The following is a 24,257-nucleotide window of genomic DNA, read 5'->3' as shown; positions in this document are numbered from 1 at the left end:
GAGTACTGTGCTGAAGTGTAACAGGACTGCTCCCTTACTTTGACTGATACCAAACAGGCATAGTAGTTTACCTGGTCATGCTGAGTTGACCTTTTTTTGGAAGTATGTGAATGCATGATGGTTTGTCTTCAGCATTTTATATTTTTCCCTTTAATAAAATATGTTTGCATTTTTGTGCCTAACCATCCTTTATCCAATACCTTTTAACCTTATAATTTAATAATCAATTACGAAAAATGCTGGAAATGTCATCGATCTAATGAGTAGCTTCTCTGACAGAGATGCCACCACTGCATACTCCCATGACTAATAGGATGCTGCATTCCTCTGCTTTCAAAAACAAAACATAAATATTACAAAGAGGCACATTTTGCTTTTTAAACATGTTGTGACAATAAGAATTAAGCTGTCAGCTGCATAAATTCTAGATTTTACACACCACAACTTTTTTATCAGCTTGAGCCTTAAGTTTTAAGTTTTTATCCGTCATGCTCTTAACTTTCGAGTTAGCCATGTACCGTGGTTCATTTTACACTTTACACTTTGTGCCAGGAATAGTGAGGCCTAGCCTATGGTTCAGATTTCCATCTGCACTTGCTGGGAGGGATCAGTGTACACATCACACATATAGGGAGGCGTGCAGCTGTAGAATGGTGACATTTGGGTTTTAGACATGTTGTCAAACACTTACTCTTGTAAGTGATCACACAGACAGTGTTTTTTTTCATATTGCTGCTAGCACAGCATTGTTTATTCAAGGAAATGTCCCAGATTGCGCACAAACAAAGCTTTAATGTAGCTTATAACATAGAAAGGAATGTTTTAGAAGAATAAAACACAGTGATGAGTTTTGAGTTGTTTCTTGTTAAATGATCTAATGCTTGAAGTATTGAGTTAGTGTGGGGTAGGTTTGGGGTTAAGCAGGTGGTAAATGTCACAAAGTTTATTTTATGTATTTATTTTTTAACCTTTAGTACTTTAATTAAACTATAACTAAAATAGAAGGTTTGAGAAAATGCTTCCACACTGCCAGTTCCCCTCTCTCTCTTTGCATGCTAGTCAACACGTCCGGTTAAATCTGATGCAAACTCTGTGTTATGTAATTGTTTGATTGCTAAATAAGAAAGCACACTGGCTTTGAATACTGATTGTGAATAAACCAGGACACGCCTGCGGCTGTTTTTCCCAGCCTCTGATATGAGCTGAAAACATGGAGGAGGAATTTACAAGGCGTCACAACACGTCTTTACAGCTTTGGAAGTATTTGCTTATTTAGCTTGCCTGCTAATGATCCAAATATTAGGACGAGGATTAATGTGAAGTTTGGATGATACGTTATTCAGTCAGCTCATCCTCTTTTTGTAGTGCCATAGGAAGTGTATTTACAAGTTTAGGATTTTAAACAAGGTTTGCTGAAATCCCTAAACTCATGAAACATGCAGCTTGAATCGGTCTGTCCTTCTTTGCACTATAAATGCTTTGCATGTGAAAGCATGAAGGCTGCTCCTTTCGCAGCACCGTTCATTAGAGAGAAAGTGCATTATTGAGAATAAAATGTTTATTCACAGTGCTGATGGGCACTCTGACCATTGTTTACTTTTCATCTTGATTTTAGCTTTTTTATTTATTTTTTTCTAACTCCTGGATAATGTTTGGTCTTTCTTGTTTTTTTTACAGAATGAAAAGCCTCTGGGTCATTCAGCAAGCAGATCCAGTAATATATCAAAGGTGAGTTACACACCGACAAATGGAGAATTTCTAATTTAAAGACAGAGGCAGATGGAAGTAGTTGACAGACTAAGAACAACTAAAACAATCACTTTTTTCACATCAAATAGGCCCTATCATGGTTTCTGTTCTGCTCCAATCAGTCTGTCTAACTCTCCTTTATCCATTTTTTCTTTTTTCCTCTCATTCCACTGTACCTAAAGTCAGCCTCCTGTATTAAGTGCCGTGTCACACTATCAGTCCACACTCCCCTGAGCCTCTTAGAGTATAAACACTTTAGTTGGACTAATAGATGTCAGGGTTATTTTGTCACTAGGGGACAGCTCCCAGCAGTTTTATTTGATTCACCCGCCACTTGCTCTTTGGACACGAGGAATGGGGCATTTAATGCACCCAAGTGGCAAATTTATTGCTCATTTTCAGGGTAAAGGTTGCGGTTTGACATAAATAATGTCTTGAAGGAGAGTCTGAAGCTCCATTAGTGAAATGGGCTGCTTGGGCAAAAACCTGGCAAACTCATAATTTGGTTTGTAGACGTGTTTACTTTAAGAAAATTGTGTTGATTTTATGTGATATGTGATAAAAAAAATGTGTTGCGTAGGGCTGTTGCTTATCTCCAGCAGTCAGTTGGCAGAAGGCAGGGAACCCCCTGGACAGGTTCATTATGCATAGTCAAATATTTCAAGAGTTTGTTTAGTTGGATTTTAAAACCCTTAGTTTTGGAGAAATTAGAATATCAAATAGACATAGAAACATTAGTCTAAAGGCATTCATGTAGTGGTATGCACCCTCAAATGAAAGATTGCCAAACTGATAGACATTGAACCCAACCACAAGGACTGTTTTCTACAAAAGGACAAAAGCTTGTCACATTATTGTACTAAGGAGTAGTTATGAAAGTTGAGTGGAAGGAAAAAGAATCTGAAAAGTTAAGTATTGAGTGCATATACTGTAAATAAATGACTTACAACATTTCTCTATCAAACTTTTTTTTATTGTGTAGAGGTAATATTCAAATGTTCTTCCTTCCATAAATCGGGTTTCTGTTGCTTTTAGTGTTTGGAAATGTAATCCTCATTCTAAAGGTGGATGTTATGTTTTTAAACCCTGCTGTTTCCCATTTAACACTAGAAATCCCACAGATACGAGAATTTTCGTCTGCCTGCAATCACCCCGCAGTACTCATCAACTCATGAATCCCTTTTCAGATGTAAATGCACCATTAGCGCTGTGGCTGGAGAAACATCCACCCCCTTCAGTTTCGGTTTTAGCTGAAGTCTCTCTCTTTGAGACTGTTTAACCTGAGAGCTGGAGGGGGGGAAAAAATCATATTTGTAATTAAATATAACTAGGTCTACGTCATCAGTGTCGCCAACAGCGCAATGATTTCAGCGCAGCCACCAGTGCAGCGATCAAATGATAACTGATCTGTACAATGAAAATAGCTGCATGAGCTGGGACGCTGTAGAAAGCAACAATATTTATACAATAATGACTATTATTTATTTGGGGGGGAAATATAACTCAAGCGATCTCTCCTCTCTCTCCTCCGCTGCGGACACGCAAAAAGCATAGTGAAACTGCAGTAAAGTTGGCACTAAATTCACCTATTCTGCTTTTACGGATTCATTCAACCAGTTATGGTCTATTTAAAAGCAAAATAGACATTCCACCCCTTTCTGCCATTTTCAGCCATTGCAATATAGTTGGTGCAGAAAGTAGTGGACGCAGTGTAACAAATTGTATGATTCAATACAACCAACAACTATAATGTTTGACTAATCCATCCTTGAACTCAAGTACGCTATTCACTTTGAGAAATGAAGATGGTAGATTCATAAAATTGATAACCTGGAAGTGCATGACTTTTTTTTAGCAGTTCTGGAGTAGATTAGTGTGTTGGTTATAACAGGGAACTGTAAAAGCTGAACAGGTGGATACATGTAACCAAAACAGAACATAAGCATATCATGCATCACTTGGAGAAAATAAATTCATCTTAACTGTTGTCCTAGAGCAGGCATCCCCAAACTCGGTCCTCGAGGGCCGCTGTCCTGCAGGTTTTAGAGGTTTCCCTGCTTTAGAACAGCTGATTATGATGATTGCAGTAGAGCAAAAGCCTGTTAATCAACTATCAATTAAAATCAGCTGTGCTGGAGCAGAGAAACATCTAAAACCTGCAGGACAGCGGCCCTCGAGGACCGAGTTTGGGGATGCCTGTCCTAGAGACTCAAGATATACAACAAAACATATTAGGGTTGGGAAAAGTGGATTTTGCATAATATGGCCCCTTTAAGGACTACTTTTTACTGACCGTTTTCCTTGGTTAGCAGTAAGCAGGCACTTTGTCATTAAACGTCCCACCTAGACCACCATTCATCTGACAAATGTGTCAAACAAAGGGAGAGACATAAAGTATTAAGGATGCTCTTAATTTTGACAGTTTTAATTAATATCGAGCAGTCGAGCTGCCAGATGGTGTTTCCTTCTCCCCCCTTTAGGGATTGCGACTGATGGACAGGTTTTGAATTGGGATTAATTGTTCTCTGGATAGACGAGAATGCTTATCTGTTTAAAAAGAGCCAGTCTGCTCAATAAAGAAAAGGTTCAACTAAATTGGAAATCCAGACAAAGAAGTTACTCAGTAAAACTTTTAGCAGATTATGCCAGCAGTTTTGCTCGTCGCAGGAATATTATATATCTTCAGTTGTACACTATCTTTTAAAAACCACGTTTCCTCCAGGCTGCTTCAAATAAGATCTGCAGGAGCAGAAAAGTGAGATTTTATTCAAATATGCGGTATATTTATAAGTCGCCTCGTTCTCTGCTGTATTGGCAGGATGAGATGAAGGATTTTCATATTTTCGGCAGCGACTCAAATCTTCTTTTTACAGCAAGAATACCAAAATGTAGGCCAAGTTAATTTGTCTTGCAACACTGGATCACAGTGAAATACACAACCAAAGATGTGTTCTGTTAAATTACACATATGCTCTTTTTGGAGATGCTGCAGATAAGAGTTTTTCATGAATAATCCTCGCCGAAATACAGTTTCTTTAACTCTTTTCAACATGTGATAAAGCAGGACAGCCAAGTGTTGCTGAATTACCTCACACAGCTCCAATTCGAACCAAATCAACGTGGATAGTTTTAGAAAAGAGAAAAACTGAACAAATGCTTTTTCATGTAGATGTTGACCTACTTAACTAATATGTCTCTGTAAAAATAACCACAGCTTCAACCTGAGAGGAGTATTTCATAACAGCTTGGCACAATAGTCCATTTTAGAGGATCTGTGATCTCCAACATACAAATAATTTATTCATTCTGCTCCACATTTGGGCTGATACCCTAAAAAGATGCCTGTTTTCCTTCTAGTGAGGGATGTATGACTTTTTCTGCTGAGTTTACCACAGAAACAAGTATAAGTTGCAGATATGCAGGTGCACCGATGTTTACCAAAGGAAAAGCTGTCAGGAGAAACATGAGAGTCTTCCAAAGCAGGCAAACATTTCAGCCAGAGGGTACACTCTTTCATAAGGATGATATTGCCTCCATCAATGAGCTTGTAACTGTGGGGTAGAAATGTTCTGTACATACAATGAAAAATATTTATTATTTTTATTTGGTTGTTTACCCTGTGCATGTTCATAAAGCTTTCACAAAGCGAATGACCTGAAAGTTGTGAGAAAACGGTCAGAATTTAGTCTCTTTATACATTTAGAAGTAGATCTGAATCACTATCAGGGAGCATGATGTGGGCTGAAGATTGCCCACCGATTTGGCATAATTAGATTTTCCACAGGTTGAGTTCAAAGGCCTCTCTGTTTGGCAAAAAGCTAACAATGCCTCCTACACAATTTTGGGAGAAAATTAAACTATTAACAGTCCTCATAAGCCCATAAAGCAGCCATTTAGGATAAATCAGATATTCTGATAATCAGCGAAGCATCTGGTGGAGCCTGAAGTAAAAGAACTGCAGGTTTGTTCCAGAATAAGCCTCATTGCATTAGAGCTTTGTACAGCTCTTTCTTCCAGATCTCTACAAGGGTTACTGACTTTAGCTTAGGGTACCACTCATGCAAGCAGGCATGTTGAGTGCTGCAAGTCTGGTTTGTTTTCTTAGGTATTGTAGCATGCATTCATTCATTCATGATCAAACAAGCTTTGATTCTTAATGAAAAAGACAAATAAACTGTAAAAATTACACATAATCAAAGAAAACAACCCTGGCCTAGGTAAAAAGAAATGTTTCTACCTTTTTGGGAGTATAGCCTTAATCACAAGTGATTTCGCACTTATCAACATAAGTAAGGTTTTGGTAGTTTTTGGTGTCCTGCTCTGTTTTTCTTTCCTCTCTTCAGTTTGTATCAGAAGCCAAAACTCTTACCTTCATATTTAGAAAACCTGTTGTGTTAACAGCTGTTAGCAATACAACTTAATAAAGTATTAATACTAATACACAATTATTTGTTTATTCAAACATAAAAGGAGAATAAAAATATCAGTTGTATAGTTATATTTCTGAAACCAATTTTAATCTGATATAATCCATCACAAGTGCAATTAAAGAGCTTAATCTTGGTATGTTAGCCTCAGCCATACTGGATATTAATCTGTGTTTTCAAATACAGAGAGAGTTGGACTCTGTCCTGGGGATAGTCTCACCAAATGACTGCTGAATTTAGGCACCAACGCTCTGTAACCGATACAAACATGACACAGGTGTAGACAGTAGATGAATTGTTGTTGACTTTCATGAACAAGCATGTAGTGACAGTAAAGGGAAGCAAGGTCCTTTATCAGAGCCTTGCAAATTTTGTTAATGACTTGGCCCAGTACCAACATAAGGTTAAACAAAGAGACCCTGAGCCAGGTGTCCTATTAATGAAAAAGTGTAACAAAGGGTGCACAAAGATAATGCTGATCAAACACACAACTAAATAGTATAAAAGATCCAGTACAATTTTCTATGAATAGAAAAAAAGCAGGGAGAAAAAAGTTATGGCTCAATTAAATGCCCATAAAGCTGAAACATAAATCCCCACATGAAAAGAGTGATGAAAAGCGTTCTGTAGATAATTGGTACATAAAGGCAATCCTAGAAATCTTTAATGGGCATTATGGACCATTCTCTCTTCTTCTAACTGAGATCAGGCTGCTGCATTAAGGCTTTTTGGTAAAATGGACCAGAGTTTTTCCAACTCTAACCTAGGGTCTCTTTTAAGAAGAAAAAATGGTGCGATTTAAATCATTAGTGCCAGAGAAATAGCCAGCCAATCAAATTAACCAGGCTTTGACACATACTACATGCTATGTAGTTACCCAATTTACAACAATGGATATCTTTAAAGTCTCGATAAGATGGTAACATGCTATTACGTAACTTGAATTTTTTTTACCTTTGCTGAAAGTAAATTCTCCTGTCTGCTTTCTGTGGATAAGATTACTGCCATCCTGTGATTGAGTTTCACAGAGACCTTTCTTAGGTTTCACGATTACACATCCCTGGTCTATAGAAGCACCAGTAGTTACTTTAGTATTTGACAAACATAACTCCTCACTCCATCTCCTGCAAGCTGATCACTTTCAAATACACCTAAAGCATTACTCATATAGTAATGAAGAAATTCATGAAGTAACAGATACAGTTCAAAGTGCTACAAAACTAATTGAAGATGTTTATCCAAACTAAGAATGTAAAAGATCTTATTGATAAACTACAGCTGGGATGGGAGGATTAAATGGCTCTTAATTTAAAAACTAGATAAATGAGGTGTTTACTCAGGTCTGCCTAACGTTTCAACAGAGCTGTAATAAATTAGTTTTGTGATGAATCTGCCTGAAGGTCAGACATGGATCTTAATCTGGCCTAATCAGCTGCTGACTCTGGCTCCAGACCACACAGACTTTCCATCATTACATCTAGCTCTTGGCAAGATGATATATGCTGGTTTATTTTTTTTGTTGTTAGTTTTGTTTATCTATTTTTTATCCTGGGGAACACTGTCATGTCAACTTTCATCAGTGCTCAGGCTGCCGAGGGTCCTTGGGTGTAGATAAACAATTTGAAAAAGATTGATAAAAAAATATAAAAGCAATAGTGCTGAATAGGTTCAGACAGAATACTCAAAAGTAGACACTTCAAGGAACATATACTAGATCTGAAAGAGTTAATGATTCTTCCTAGCTTGCTTGATATCCTGTCTAATCAGTGGCTGTTTTATAACCTTGCTATCAGCCAGAACTACAAAGATAACCAGTCTCAGCTTTTTCCTTCTTGAAATTATCAGTAGGACTGTGGATTAGTCTGGTAGTTCATAAATCTTGATTTAGTCAAGTTCATATTTATTAATTTCTTTACATGGGTTTGTTGTTTTTAATTGTAATTTGGTGCATTTCTTATGTCATTTCCAAATTTCCCCTCTGGGAGAAGGAAGAAAAAAAAGTCAAAAGGAGTAATCACTTAAAATAAAGTTTTTTTTTTTTGTTTGTTTTTTTTTTATGAAAATGTTGGAGGCAAAAAACACATTTGAAATGCTCATTCTACAAAGTCTGAAGATTCAATCAGATAGCAGACTTTTCATCATTAAAAAATTTGAGTAATATTCTCACCATCCCCTCATCTGGGTGCTTTGAGTCTCTGCTGGTTATTTATTGGCCAGCATAAGTGAGATGACTCTGGGAATGATTAACAGGAGCAAAGATTTTAAAAATTATAACACCAGTTCTGATGTTTTAGATAAAAGATCTTAATGTCTGTATCAGGGTGTTTTTTAGCCCTTTATATGATAAAATGACATCAGGGGTAAAATATTTTTATTTTAAGCGGGAATCAAATAATATATTTAGTTTGTATTCAGTCCTAATGATGCATGTTTGGCAGAGCCACTGTTTGCAACAATTATAGCTGCAAGTGTTTCTGGTCTATGGCTCTACCAGTTTTGCACATGCAGACACTGATATTTTTGCTGCATTTTCATTGCAAAATGGCTCATGTTGTGTCAGACTTGATTGACAGTGTGTGTGAACACCATTTTTATGCTAATCTATCACAGAAATCATGTAGACCAAATACTTTTGGACTTGTCTGACAAGAGCATCTTCTATCTAACTTTTTGGCTGTGTTCTCTGTTTGGTTTTAACAGCAAAATATAGTGTAATTAGTCAAAAAGATTTCACTCTGATCTTTAATCATAAAAATGTTAAATATTTACACAAGAGGAACATAGTGATTTGGAGAAACGGTAACTTAGGAGGGACAATTAGAGAAAACAGGAACAAAGAAAGGAGTTTGACCTCTGGTGTGGAACTGAAAGCATTTTTAAAAAGAGAAACTCTTCAGCATATAGAGATAACACATTCTGAAGGGCATAGCTCGACACTGAGTTCTGTATTGATCCATGTTGGGTAATGAGCTATGCATTTTCCTTTGGCAGGATATATAGTCAATAGATAATTAGTCTCATGTTGGAATTGTCTTTATATTATCTACTCCAGCTCCATCAGATCCCAGCTTTTACACTTTGTTTGTAATTATTGATAAACCATATGTGCTTGATGACACAGCTGTGGTAACATTGAAGTGAGAAATGAAAACAGAAGTAGTGAGAATACTTACACCCATCCCTAGATCCAAGTAAGGCCTATTAGGATTCTGGTACAATCAATAACCCACGTTGATTTTAAAGATGTTTAAAATGCATCTAGCTTCACTTCTTAATGGGTTTCTACAAGAAATACTAATTTGTGTCGCTGTCTTGATGAAATACTTCCAAATTTCTTCCAAACTGGATGAGTAATGGCAGAAAGTTAGGCTCTAAAGTGCTTAAGTAATAATTTCTGTCACACATAACTCATGCTTACTTTATCACCAGTTTAAAAAAACAATGAAAAAAACTTTTTTTTTAATCTTTAGAGTACAGATAATTCCAGTTATGAGATAAGAACTGTTGTAAGCTTTTGCAAAGCATTAATTTATCTTGATCCTATATATTTTTACACATTACAGTTCTAAATATTAATCTCTATGATACAATTTTTTATTTAATCACCTTTTTTAATTTTCAGGTAGTGTAAAATTTTTACTTAAAGGAATAATATGAAGTGTTTTATGAATAAAAATCTGAAAAATGTACTCTGCATTGCTTTTCACACCATTTTACTCTATTTAACAATTGCATATAGTCAACATATCCACAAAAAAAAAACAAGAAACGGCAGCAAAAAGGAGGGGATATACCACTGCATATATCTGCAATCAGACCATTTCCAGGAGGAAGCAAGATTGTGGCACCATCATGCTATGGGAACTTGTCTTCATATAGGGCAATACTAAAGGAAAACCTGTTGGAGAAAGCATGGAATGTGAGACTGGGGCAGATTTTCACCCTGGTGCAACTAAGTCTTGACTCTGAGGAATATAAATTCAAATACACATCTGACGTAGAGATTTACATTCTAAAAGAAGTTGAAAAAACATGCATCTGTAAATTTTTATGCAGTTTTATGGATATTTATCCAAAGCACTATAAAGACTGAAGATTTTCAACACGTATAAGGCCTCAGGTCCAACTTTAAGCTTTTTTCCCGACCTCGCCGCCTGCAGCTCGGCTTTTTCCCAGCACCACATCTCTCTTTGCCATCTCATCTCAACAGCATCTTCTCTCATGCTTGCCAGGTTTTTTTCACCTCCTCTGTTCAGGCAGAAAATGCATGCTATAACTTTAATCCAATACATTAACTACCAGTGTTGGGAATCCATTCCTCCTCTTCTTTTTTTTAATCTTCAGTGTCCGTATTCAGCATGCTTTGATGCCTTTTGTAAAAAAACTAATCTGGTTCAGAAGCTGACAGCCTGACTGTTGTCATTCCAGAGGGCTGCTGCAGTTTACCACTGGATATATAATGTGATGTGACATGTTAGGTTGTGTCCTGTTTATGTAACAGTGGAGTGTTGATTGTCACATGATTTGTTTTTGTCTGTCTTTAAACAGATATTTTTTCTCTTTATGTTTTTGTTCTTCAGGCGGGAAGCCCGACTTCAGTTAGCGCCCCATGCAGTTTCTCAAGGACATCCGTTTCCCCTTCCAGCCAGGACATCTGCAGGTACACATGACTCCGTTTACTGTATTTACCCTTGTCAACAGTTATATGTGCACCTGATGGCAAATAATGCACTCTATTTCCTTAAATCTCACCAGCAAAGTTTCCCATCAGTGGGTGTTGGCTAACCCTGCAGCTTTTGAGCTACTTACTGTCACTGTGAGCCCTCCTGTGATTGCCTGTAAACTGCTGTAAACAATGTTTTATAGGCTCATCAAAAAAAGTGCATCACAAGGAATTCGATTTGCAATGAAAATTTCATTTCTATTATTTGATTTTTAGTTGTTCAATCTAAAATGCAATGTCTGTGTTGCATAAATTCATTACAGATCAAGATTTTTTATTCACAGTTTGTGAAGATCCAAAGTCAGCCCCCTTTCAAATTGCAGTATAATGTCATATGTAAGCCTGTTAAATTTTGCAAAGGAAACTCCCTCTTCAGAGTGCTTATCTAAAGACATAAATGGAAAATTTAGTGGACAGAAGATCTGGGGTGCAAAATGCACTACTGGTTTATTAAAACCTTATGATGATGGTTAGCTGAGCATGTTGCATTCATGGAACTATCTTGAACCAGATATTTTTCTGTTTTATGTGACATAAGAAGAAAAGCTACCTTCTCAGTTCCCCAAAGTTCATGAAAGATGGGAATAAAGTAAGCCAAAGTCATCATTATTAACCAGCCTAGAGGATTACCTTCATTAGATACACATAGCTATCTATGTGTATCTAATGTTCTATGATGTATAAATTGAACTTGTTGAATTGCATTGCTGCAGTAAATTATTTGATGATATTCTACTATGCTAAAATGGTTTCGATTTGCTAAAGCCAGCTACAGTATAGTCAGCGTCCTTCTCCGTATTGTTGTTTCTCCATTTTAAAACATGTGGTTGTCTTTTCCATTTCTCTTTTTTTGTCTTTTTCTATACTTTCTAATCCCATTGTCTGTCATATGATCCTCTTTCCTAAACACGAACACACGCATACATAAACATCTACACAACAGCAGTCAGGATCAGGAGACTCAGAAACAGACTGCAGTGGTTCTGCTGAACTCCAACCGTAAAACCTCCAAGGGTCTTTCAGTAACCACCCTCTGCACAGACTCCCTGCGGGGCTCAAAATACACCAAACAGCGAGACTGGCTCTCCATGCTGCGTCCTGCCTCTGTCAGCGCCCAGCCTAAAAACTCCCTCAAGTTTTCTCTGTCTCTGAATGACATGGGCCAACGTGTGGACAACCTTTGTCAGGGGCTTCACTTCATAGATCGTACGTGCTCGGAGGGAGAACTGGATGCGAAGGCCGAGCATGCTCAGTGTCTCTGTAGCAATCCGGTCACCACCACTATAAGAGAGAGCCCAGATGCTTCACTCTCAACCCGCACCAGCCTCCACCTCGTCCCTTCCCTCACGAACAACCACAAATACATGTTGTCCACCCCTACCAGTCCTGCTCCTCCTTCTCATCAAAACAGTTTTGTCCAGCCTCTTTCCACACCGGGGTCCAACTTGCTTCATCTCCTCCTTCCCTTCTCCCGATCTTCTACATCAGCCAGCCTGCAATGCTCTGAGCTGGGAAGCTACGCCTCTCACCTCTACATCGCCAAATCTTGCAGTACTCTGCTGGAAGGCGCTGAATCAGGCTTCCTCTCTCAAGGAGATGACAGTGTGTTTGAAGTGGAGCTTCCCAGATCAGCTTCCAAGGAGGCAAACATGATGCTGACAGCCCCCATAATGGACAGTGTGTCTGGGACTCTTTTAGCACCTCTGTGCTATATGGATGAGGACGTGGACCTGGAGTGCCATTCTTCGCCTTTGATGGAGAAATCAGGGCCTCTGTCACATTACTCTCTATCAGGGGACTGCTGCAGGTGGGTGATTGTTTGGACGGTCTGCAGCCCTGTAACCCTCCATCGTGCAGTTAATGTGGCAGTTCTCCCAGAGACCTGTTCAGTAGTGGAGGGATCCTCCTCCTGTAGTGTAATCGCCCAATCCAGTTGTGTACATCCTCCAAAGCTCTGCTCAGAGTGGAGCTTTTAGTTAGAGGAGCCCAATATAGTTGCCCTATGTCAGTAATAACTATTTCCGTGCTTCCAGGTTTCCTTTTATTTTTGCCTTGTTTACCCTTCTGAAATGGTGTGCTCATCATTTTAATATGATACAAACATAACCACAAAAATAATACTCCTCTGTATAAAATGAGTAACTGTGGTTAATCACACTTTATTTTGTTTGAGTTCATTAGACACATTCAGCCATATCTCTAGAATCACGCAGACTCTTAAAGAAAAGTTGTCCAACAATATCTAAACCTTTAGAGTTGTTTCAGAGCAGATGAGAGACACAACCATTTGGCATCCATCAATCTGAAAAGGTTTACCAAGCTTTTTCTCAGGGTTTGGCAATCCGGCAAAAACGGTGATAAACATTATAAAAAGAATTGAGAAGCATCCCATGAATGCCTAGCCCATCAATATTATTCCTAAAGAAAATGAATGGCCAATCTAAGAGGCCACAGATAAATCCAGATTGGCATTTAAGGCACCGAGACTTCATTTGCTTTGGTAAACATCAGTATTCAACATTCAATCTAATGACAGATAATGGGCAAAATGGCATTCATAAAAAAGTTACAAGACCAAAATAACTACCTATCAAAAAAAACACACTTTAGTTTTTGTACTATTCATCTTCCATTTATCTAGGACCGGGTCTCCATGGGCAACAGTCTCAGCAGAAACCCCCCGATTTCCCCCTTCCCGGACATCTTCTCCACCCTTCTTGGAGAAGCCCAAGTCCTTCCTCTGAGTCCTGAGCCATCCCTTGGGCCTCCTTGAGTTAGACGTGCCTGGAACACCTTACAAGGGAGTCGTCCAGGGGGCATCCGAAACAGATGTTTGACCCATCTGAGCTGACAGCTCAACTTATTTAAAGTAGTGCCTAGGCACCCTGCAAAGAAAACTCCTTTTAGCCACTTGTATCTGAGATATTGTTCTCTCAGTCATGATCATAGGAACACGCATTTCACATATTCGTTGAAAAATATCAGCAAGACAGGTAGGGTAAAATGTTTTTACATTACTGAAAACACAAATTCATCCTCACCTCATCTTCTTGCAAACCTTTATAATCTTTAGTGTTCGGAGCAATAAGCTGGCTATAGTGTCATTTCATTACATTTAATTTCCCTACATGGATTTGTAAAGGTCTCTTGACATCCTTACCCCACACTTCTGCTGTCAAACAGCTTTTAAAATAATTTTTCATCTTGGGTAGATTGATGGTGGGATGAAGTCTCAATGAACATGTAATTGATTTTCCTGAGATTTTTGAAGTTCTGCGGAAAAGAGGGCTGAGGACATTAAGAAATATATGGAGACCAGCAGGTCGTTGCTGAAAATGTAATAGTGCTGACGTTTAAAGCTGGTTTCTGCTGTAAAAAGTGGATGAAAGGTTTATTTAATGCATGTCTTGGTTCAAAAGGTTGACAGAGTGCAGCCTTACAGGGAAGTATTTGATAGAGGCTCAGGCCATGACTAAATGAACTGTCTTGATGAGCCTTCATAGCAGCAGTAAAGATTAGTTGCCAGAGGCTCAACGGCGAGCTCCTCTGGGTTACAGCGTCCGTTTGTCAATACAGCAACAACTCGCTGGACTGAAGAGATTTAAGTCCTCAGCCCAGTTCGATACCAATTATGTCTTCGTTGCCCCCTCAGCTGTGGCCTGTGCTAATGCTGCTCTTATTTCATTACACTAAAGGAAAAAAGCAACATGAGCTTAGATGTGGGCGGGCACAGGTTAGAGAGCAACTGAGATTATGGGCTTCAAATAGCCTGTGTAGCCTCTGACTGTTAACACATGTACGAGCAAAAACACTCTGTGCCAGCCACTGTGTCTCGTGGCTAGGAGCGTGAGCTTAGACCTGAGTTCACCTGAGGAAGTACACGAGAGCTTGTTTTTCCACTTTAATCATTAGCCAGCTCACTTATTGACAAAGCGTCACAATGCAATATAATGGAGGCGGCTAAAAAAATACTCAGCAACCAGTTTCCATCATTTAAAACGTTTTTTTGTTTTGTTAAAAAAACGGAAGCAATCCATGCACTGGCTGGTTAAAATGTTATTTTTTGGGATATTATAAACTCATATGTGGTTCAATTTTAACAAAAAAGTAGAGGTAAATCTGTGCAAAGTTAATTAAATGTAGGTCTGAACATCTCCATTAACTCTTATTTTGAGGAAAAATGAGATTGATGGACATCATGTCTAACTTGGTTGAGTAAATTTAACTTTATTTTCTTTCAGCTCATCAGTAGTCTCTCTGTGTGGCCTCTTCGGCTTCACCCTCTCTGTGGTGCTTGTGTTGCAGAGGCTCCCCTTTCAAATCCTCCTTTTCATCTTCATCGTCTAAATTAAAAGTACTTCCATATATTAGATCACTTCAGGCTTTAGAACATTTTTTAAAACTTCTTTAACCCACCTCAGATGCTTCAGTCATTTGTTTGTTTTGCAACCGTTGCAGCAAGAGAGCAGACCAGTTACTGTATTTATGTGTGCAGCTTGCAATGCAGCTTAGAGACTGCCAAGTACACAGACATTAGGAGGAAAACTTACGTTTTCTCAAAAATGAAATTAATATTAAATAACATATTTGTAAAATTAGCATCATCTAATGTTCATGTAGTAGTTATAGTCGACGTCAATCATCGCCTCTTATATAGAACATCTGGGGGAGGTGGATTAGTAAACCATTCTATATGCTCCTTTATCTTTCCAGCATTTCTTAACGCTTCTCAGTAGTGCCTCATACACTCATATTAATGTAGCAAATTTGTAATTTTATCTGTAATTTGTAAAGGTTTTAGGCTCAATTGATCATAAAACTGAACTTTAATTCTTGGTTGAAAATCGAATTTTAAAACAACTGGCGAGAAATGGTAGAGGGAAGGATTCTAAATCATCATGTTGAGAGATTGCAGCCCAGACAATTGAGGAATGCCTCAGGAGAAAAGTATGAGGAAACTGAAAAAGGAACAAATATGAAGAGAGCAAATGCCTCTGCAGGGACGTACTGTACTCTCACCCAGCTTGTTTCTCTCTCAGCTTGCATTCCTTGTGATCTCCCGATTCTGTTTTGCTTCTCACATTTTCATGTTGACATAGTCTGGCATCGCCTCTAACGACGTAAGATGACTGTGAAAGTCGGAAGGTGCGCTGCAGCTGCTGGAATGATGCAAATGTTCAACTTCCCCTGCTAAATGGCATATAGAATGGGCTGCTGCTGGCATGAATCGTGTTAATTTTGCTGTGGACTTTATGAGATGGTTCTGCTAATTATGCAGGTATGCAGCTGCGCATTGCATTGGAAGACAAAGCTGGAATTTGTGGTTATCTTAAAAGGCAGCCTGCATTTCTAACCCAAACAGGTTTTCCCTCTTTTCTATAAGCTAATATGCTTTATGTGGAGGTGTTGGGATTTCATTGTGATTATTCCTGCCTACTTATTGAGAAAAAACATTCTGATATCTGTTCATGTCACAAGACAACAGCTTCAACTGGAGATGTCAATTTCACCTATTGCTTTCTTTAATACCTTGTTCCTTCCAATTCATCCTCTGTGGTAAATTACTTATTTTTATCCTTCTTTGTTCATTTAGTCTTTTAATCTTATACCTCTTTGGCCAGATGAGGTAGGGCTGCAAATAGTCATTATCCTGCTTACTCACTTCACATTCTGTGTGGGAACATGAGCTTCTTCTCCTGCTCTTATGCTGTCCTTAACTCAGGGATAAATGCGATCTGTTTGAATGCCATGCTTCCAACTGGAAAATTATCCGATTTGCCTTGTGGGTGTTTTGTTTTTGATGGTTATCAATGAAGCCTCTGTGGAGAAATTGTCCATATTATTCTCCATTAGTTCACCTTCTAACTACCTCTCCTGTTTCTTTTGAGATCTGTGAGGGCTTGACAGATTGCACGCTACCGTGACAACTTTTTCTTCAGTCACTTTTACGGTTTACTGACATTTACAGCATTTTCAGACCCGACTCACTCGTGGATGAGTGCGTGACGTCTGCATCTCTTATCAGTCTCATCTGCACACACACTACATTTAAGTGACAGACTAAAGTATACCTCTTTAATGTGCATGACTAATCACTGCAACCAGATGTCCTCCTTAGCAGCTGCAGACTGCTGTTTGGCCTTGAAAAATAAGGCTGCTTTAGTCCTCCTGATCAGAACCAGAATGACTGCACAGCAGACACAGTGATTATTAGAAAACTTACATGAAAAATCCTAAAAAGGTCAAAGAAATAAGTTGATTTTGATAATTGTAACAATAATAATTATGAAAAAAAATCCCTTAATAGCTCTGTCATTCCAGTCCAACAATATCTGTAGTTCTGAGGTCCTGCTTAGACCTGGCGTTAACTTCTCTCCTAGACTTTTAAAGCCCATTTTTGCAAAGGAAAATAAAAATTAAATAAATTAATCAAACATATCTGCTGGAATTTCTGTAACATCTCAGATACTTTCAGTCAATTGAATAACATTGAGTCCAATATACCCAGATTTTTCCAAGTCACAATTTATAGAACCTGTATTGACTACAACTTAAGATGTGGTTTTAAAGAGGAAAGTGAAAAAACAACCTATGCTGGAGAATGCTTTTGTTTGAAAACAACTGTTTTCAACCTCATTTTATAAATGTACTGACTTGTAGTATCCTGGTTTCTAATGCTTATAAAGACCCCATTAATTGAGAAACCTTTTAATTACTAAGGATGAAAATGGATAAAAGTTTTATCTAAATCAATATTCTATATTTCTCTTACTATTATTTCTAGGTCTCAGGTAATAATGTGTTTAAAGTGTCAAACTGATGCAAACACTTTTTTTTTCTGGCCACTTCTAAAGAAAGCCATCCGCAATGCAGTTTTGAGTGTGTTCACTTCTGTGTTTTGCAAGGACTGGACACTATTACATCAGCAGGGTTAGCACCAGCAGTAGACTGGATCTATGTGAAGCTACACTATATTGCCAAAAGTATTTGCTCACCTGCCTTGACTCACATATGAGCTTAAGTGACATCCCGTTCCTAATCCATAGGGTTCAATATGACGTCGGTCCACCCTTTGCAGCTAGAACAGCTTCAACTCTTCTGGGAAGGCTGTCCACAAGGTTTCGGAGTGTGTTTATGGGAATTTTGGACCATTCTTCCAGAAGCGCATTTGTGAGGTCGCACACTGATGTTGGACGAGAAGGCCTGGCTCTCAGTCTCCGCTCTAATTCATCCCAAAGGTGTTCTATCGGGTTGAGGTCAGGACTCTGTGCAGGCCAGTCAAGTTCATCCACACCAGACTCTGTCATCCATGTCTTTATGGACCTTGCTTTGTGCACTGGTGCACAGTCATGTTGGAAGAGGAAGGGGCCAGCTCCAAACTGTTCCCACAAAGTTGGGAGCATGGAATTGTCCAAAATGTCTTGGTATGCTGAAGCATTCAGAGTTCCTTTCACTGGAACTAAGGGGCCAAGCCCAGCTCCTGAAAAACAACCCCACACCATAATCCCCCCTCCACCAAACTTTACACTTGGCACAATGCAGTCAGACAAGTACCGTTCTCCTGGCAACCGCCAAACCCAGACCCGTCCATCAGATTGCCAGATGGAGAAGCGCGATTCGTCACTCCAGAGAACGCGTCTCCACTGCTCTAGAGTCCAGTGGCGGCGTGCTTTACACCACCGCATCCGACGCTTTGCATTGCACTTGGTGATGTATGGCTTGGATGCAGCTGCTCGACCATGGAAACCCATTCCATGAAGCTCTCTGCGCACTGTTCTTGAGCTAATCTGAAGGCCACATGAAGTTTGGAGGTCTGTAGTGATTGACTCTGCAGAAAGTTGGCGACCTCTTCGCACTATGCGCTTCAGCATCCGCTGACCCCGCTCCGTCAGTTTACGTGGCCTACCACTTCGTGGCTGAGTTGCTGTCGTTCCCAAACACTTCCATTTTCTTATAATACAGCTGACAGTTGACTGTGGAATATTTAGGAGCGAGGAAATTTCACGACTGGATTTGTTGCACAGGTGGCATCCTATCACAGTTCCACGCTGGAATTCACTGAGCTCCTGAGAGCGACCCATTCTTTCACAAATGTTTGTAAAAACAGTCTGCATGCCTAGGTGCTTGAATTTATACACCTGTGGCCATGGAAGTGATTGGAACACCTGATTCCAATAATTTGGATGGGTGAGCAAATACTTTTGGCAATATAGTGTATCTATGGCTGTCTTAGGGGTGAAGCATGTCCTCCCCAGGCTGCATGGTTATACTGTAGGAAGACCAGATTTCAGACAGTGGGCAGCACATTTTCCAGAATACCTCAATAGCCTTAAGATTTCATTCTCACCTCTACAGTTGTAAGCAACCCTGTCCAAGATGCAGCAGAGCTGCCCCAGAACATGATCTTGCCTACTTTATCTTCACTCTGTGAAGGTATAGCTGATGTGATCGGTCCAAATGCTCCAGTTTTAGTCTTCTATGAGCTTTTAGATGCTGTCTTAAACTAAAGCTGTAGTAGTTTGTGATCATTATATACCTTCTGCCCCAGATTTAAATGTATCTCTGTGACTGTTGTCGATTTGTACCAGAAACTGTGTCCATGGCTTTAATTAGGTCCATTTGTCAGCATTTGCTCTCTAAATATGTTTTAAAAGTTGTATAGTAAATTTTATTGAATAGGTACCATTACACCTTTGATATCTCTAGGCAATTTTAGTTTTTCTAAACTAACTTGTTGCGGTGTATTTCTGCAAATGCACAACAGAAGTTTATATTGATGTGTCACATTTTTGCCTGGTATTTCTGATGGACAAAAAACACCCAAAAATAGCTAACTGGACTGATTATTGCAGAAAATACATAAATAATGTTGAAATAATTTTCTGTACATTGAAATCAGAAAAGTTTAGTTTTGTATTATGTAATGCATAATACAGCTTTAATGTATCTTTGGTCAGTTGAAATGTGCCCGATTTATAAGAAACAGGCTTTTTGCTCAGGAAGCAGGCCTGCCTTGTGCTCCTACACAGACATGTCACCTGCTAACTACAGTCCTAAAAGACATTTTCTTTAATAGCAGTGACACGTGGAGCTCCTTTGATTTCCTTTTGTTTCAAAACCATAAATACTTCCAAAAATCTGGACTCGTCTTATGTTTTGTAAGCAAGATAAAGTGAGGAAGACTTCTTTTAGCCAGCTCAGCAGTATTAAACTACTGGTGTTGCAGAGTTGCATTACTATATAAATCCAGAGAGGGCGCTAGTCAACCCAAATATGTATCTGATATCCAGTTAAATTTACTTTTTAACCAGAAACATAGAAAGAATTAGAGGAATGGATTGATAGAAAGCATTAGATCTACTAGATTTCCCCCCCACTGCCTTCTTAGTGTCTGAACTGTCCTGCATCCAGCTTGTGGTGACTGCATTTTCTTTGTGTCCAACAGGATTTGTCACTGTGAAGGAGATGATGAGAGTCCTCTGATCACACCGTGCCACTGCACAGGGAGCCTGCGCTTCGTCCACCAGAGCTGTCTGCAGCAGTGGATCAAGAGCTCAGACACCCGCTGCTGTGAGCTGTGCAAATATGAGTTCATCATGGAAACGAAGCTCAAACCACTGCGCAAGGTACATCTTTATTTACATTGATTCAAAGTGCAACCCACGGTAACCCACTCTATTTCTATATTAGATGCACTCAGGATTTAGTTTTGGACTCTTTTCCAAGTGTTCTTACTCATTTAACATCCCATGAAGCTGAAAAACTGCATCCAACCTGTCACACAGATAACATGACCATGACTGTGAGCTTTGAAACGGGGTGCATTATGAGAGGGGGGGGTGATTAATTTGAAACGCTTTAGATGAAGCATACATTCTTTAAAGGTTGTTATCAATTGCTGTGGCCTGAAGGTAGCTGGACACTCTAATTAAAATTCTTCCACCCCTCATTAGCTGCACAAAAGACCTTAAACAAATGGTGCCCTCTTAATAGCTTCTCAGTTCCATGGGTGAATCTAGACATTTTTCACACATGAGTGTGCAGAAAATACTAAGATGAAACAGAGATGGTCAAAGTAAGAGGTATTTTTCAAAGCTTGCTTTTAGGACATGCTGTGCACGCTTTTAATGAGATCTACCCTTCAGCTTGGCAATTTCATGATAGGAATTACTGATTTGGATTTTTACAAAAAGAGAAGACTGCTTATTTATAGTAGTAATATGATGGAAATAATTTTTTTTTAAAGTTTGCTGGGCTGTTTTCCAGCATTGTTAATAGTGCTGTTTGGCAAACACCTGGATTATCTCCATTGTGTCAGGTTGCAGCTTTTTCTGCCAAGAAACACTGTGTAGCAACCCTCTTTATCTAAGCAGGCCGAATGCTATATGTTGGTATTTCTCTGCTAAAAGTGCCAAACATAAATGCCCAATTAAAATAAAGAAACATCTGCTTTCTGTCTGAATGTAATTTTCCATCTGCCGCAGTGGGAGAAACTACAGATGACCGCGAGCGAGAGAAGGAAGATCATGTGCTCAGTTACCTTCCACGTCATTGCAATCACCTGCGTGGTCTGGTCCCTCTACGTCCTCATCGACAGAACAGCAGATGAAATAAAAAATGGTCAGCAGAGTCAAGATACACACATTACAAACACAGTAATACCACACAGCATACCATAATCTGAGTGTTTGTGCACCATGTACTGTGGTTGGTGCCATTGAACTGCTATTTTCTGTCCTTTACAGGTCATTCATTTATGCATTTACAGAACTACAAATTACATGTATACCTTTCTTGTTGTTAGAGATATTTGTAATATATTTGCAGAGGCTTAACAGAACAATTGCGTAACCAATTTTTCTACATTTCATTCCAAAAGTCATGGAGAAAAAGTACTTTATAAAAAAACATACATTTTATCCACTGAGCTTTTGGTCGATTTAGTCTCTTTGTTTGTAAGCATGTTTGTTTGTAGGCATTTTCATTTCGTGGGTGTGAAAGGAAGGAATGGAATAGGGCAAAAGATACCCAGAAGGACAAAAAATGAAGTATTTAAAGGAGCAATAAGCCTTGTTTCTTCACTAGGTCGGGGTGTTGAGCACTGTAGACCAAAAACAAGATGTGTGACACCTCTCTCTTCCGCCAATCCAGCTGCAGCCCCAGTCTGACAAACCTCCCCCTCTTAAAATAATTTAAAAACAAAACAGAGAATAGATTGAAATATATACTGGTTGTTAGTCGGTTTGGCTTTTCGGACTGATACCAATATGTTAAAAACAAAAAGACAAACATTCCTACCATATTCCATCCAAAAAGATGCCTTCAGTTCCTAACATCACTATTTTCAACTTTTTCTTTCAAATAATAATTTGTGATTGCTCCATGAAACACATTCGAATGTGTTTTAAAGAAATGTTTTCTTATAACAAATCGAACGATTTTCAGGAAGCTTTGTAGGTTAATATTTTTAGAGTATAGTCTTATTATAACAAAAACAGGCTACAGTTTTCTTAAGAAACCTGAAATTTAAAATATAGATAGTACTTTAAGGGAGAATGTCAAGATCATTGTTGATACTTCTGTAAGCTGCAAGTTAGTTTAGAATAAAATACATGAAATTACAAAAAGAAAGAATGAACTGACTACTTAACTTAATTTTTATTAACCTTATGTGTGTATTAAAGTTTGTATGTTTTATTAAAACTCAAGAAAACTTTCTTCTTGACCATCTCTATCAGTTCAGCTTAATGCATATGGCAAATCCTAAAAGGAACTTTTAAAAGGTCAGAGTTTGTGGATATTAGTCTTGTAAAACAAGTTAACTTGCTGTATTTTCAATCCTAACTTTAGAATTATGTTAACAGACAAAGGATGCTACAAATAATTTTCTCTAAAACTTAATTTTAAACACATCTGTAGTTAGCTGATAAGTAAAAAGACTTTCATCTTTTTTATTTACTAGGGAGGGATATATCAAAAAGAAATATAAGTGACTTAATAATTTTCTAAACTGTTATCAAATAGGCTACAGAGGTTTGTTCAGATGCTTTTACATGTTATTTGAGCTGCATCGCAAATCCATTCTAAAACAGTAGACAATTTTATATTAAAAGAATACCTCTGATGTGAAAATCTGTGTTTTTCGATTATTTAGATTATCTTCCACTTAGCTTAGCATGGGAAAATTAAAAAGGAAAAAAACCTAATCTTCCACAATTAAAAGTAATAATAAAATAGCTAAACATATATCAAAAAGTGAGAATAAAGTTCATTTAGTAGTAAAAGGGGCTTTGTATTTTTTCAGTCATCGCTTTGATTTATGTGAAAACCTTTAATAGAATGTTTTGATGATTTGGATCTTTATTTTTTTATTTTAATGTGAATCATTTTCATCATAACAATTAACCTGTACCTCACCAATGCAGTGAACAGCTGTCCAGCATGAAATTGGTTTTAGGGCTCTTAGAAACTTGATCCAATAAAGTAGTGGGTTAGAACCTCTTGTACATTTTTCATGTGCTCCTTCTCACATCCATCTGAGCAAACAGACAGCAGCACTCTGTTACACGGACAGCACCATCAGGATTTAGGATGTAGATGGGTGTATTAATGCAGAGACATTATGGCCTTGGCTGGCAGTAAGGCTCCTGTTACTCAGTGCTCCATCCCTGGCATGTTTTGTGTTACTGAGACGGTGTACAGATGGAGCAGCAGGCTGTTTGTTAAGCTCAACCTGATGAATCAGAAATGTCCGAGCCTCTGAGGACTGTCAGGTTCAGTCACCATGGTGATGTACAGTATTTTCTCATCATTGCTGCTGTTTTTTCTTTTTTTTTCCCCCTTTAATTTTCTCAGAAATCTGAGGACAGATTGGTTACGTCTGTCAAGTTATACACTTTAAAACCCTTGTTCATGATTTTAATTAAAGCAACAGATTTTCCTGATTAACCACATTCTAAGATTTTACCTATGTAATGTTTGGTGTTTTATATTAATTTCTGAAATCTGTTTTTGTGTTTTGTGATGCGTGACACTTACGCTCTATTTATTCATGCAGCCCGAAGAATCCCAGGTAAACATTTCAACTTTGGCCTTTTGACGTTTTTTTCTCCCGTCAGCCTGTTTTTGTCAGTTATGTCAGCTCTTTTCCAGCTGTACTTTACACCCCTATCCCTCATCTTTCTTCCCTTTTCTGTCTTAATCTCAGGATGAGCAACATCTCTCCTTATCAGTCCAAGAATACGCTTTGATTTAAAATCTTTGTGGTACATTTTAACCTGAAAAATAAATTAAAACTGGCAACCATAATTTCACACTAAGAAAGGCTCATAATAAAATGCACAACATTTTATTTTTTA

The 24,257-nt window shown here is 38.3% G+C and overlaps 1 protein-coding gene across 5 annotated transcripts in view; it reads left to right on the top strand.

Annotated features, from left to right (window-relative positions):
* Window positions 1-24,257, top strand: part of march8 (membrane-associated ring finger (C3HC4) 8) — a 102,237-nt gene that overhangs the window by 74,534 nt on the left and 3,446 nt on the right. For 3 of the 5 annotated variants that reach the window (XM_038292976.1, XM_038292975.1, XM_038292978.1), the window contains exons 3-8: window positions 1,678-1,728; window positions 10,757-10,836; window positions 11,843-12,706; window positions 20,345-20,525; window positions 21,384-21,519; window positions 23,957-23,971. In XM_038292976.1, the coding sequence (XP_038148904.1) occupies window positions 1,678-1,728; window positions 10,757-10,836; window positions 11,843-12,706; window positions 20,345-20,525; window positions 21,384-21,519; window positions 23,957-23,971 (1,327 nt within the window). The remainder of the gene's footprint in view (window positions 1-1,677; window positions 1,729-10,756; window positions 10,837-11,842; window positions 12,707-20,344; window positions 20,526-21,383; window positions 21,520-23,956; window positions 23,972-24,257) is intronic. The other 2 variants (XM_038292977.1, XM_038292979.1) reach the window with 2 other exon arrangements.

This window comes from Cyprinodon tularosa, unplaced genomic scaffold (genome assembly GCF_016077235.1).
Source record: "Cyprinodon tularosa strain WSP-4 unplaced genomic scaffold, ASM1607723v1 ctg32, whole genome shotgun sequence".
Taxonomy (NCBI): Eukaryota; Metazoa; Chordata; class Actinopteri; order Cyprinodontiformes; family Cyprinodontidae; genus Cyprinodon; species Cyprinodon tularosa.
Note: the sequence above shows the minus strand (reverse complement) of the source record. Positions and strands in the feature narration are given on the sequence as shown.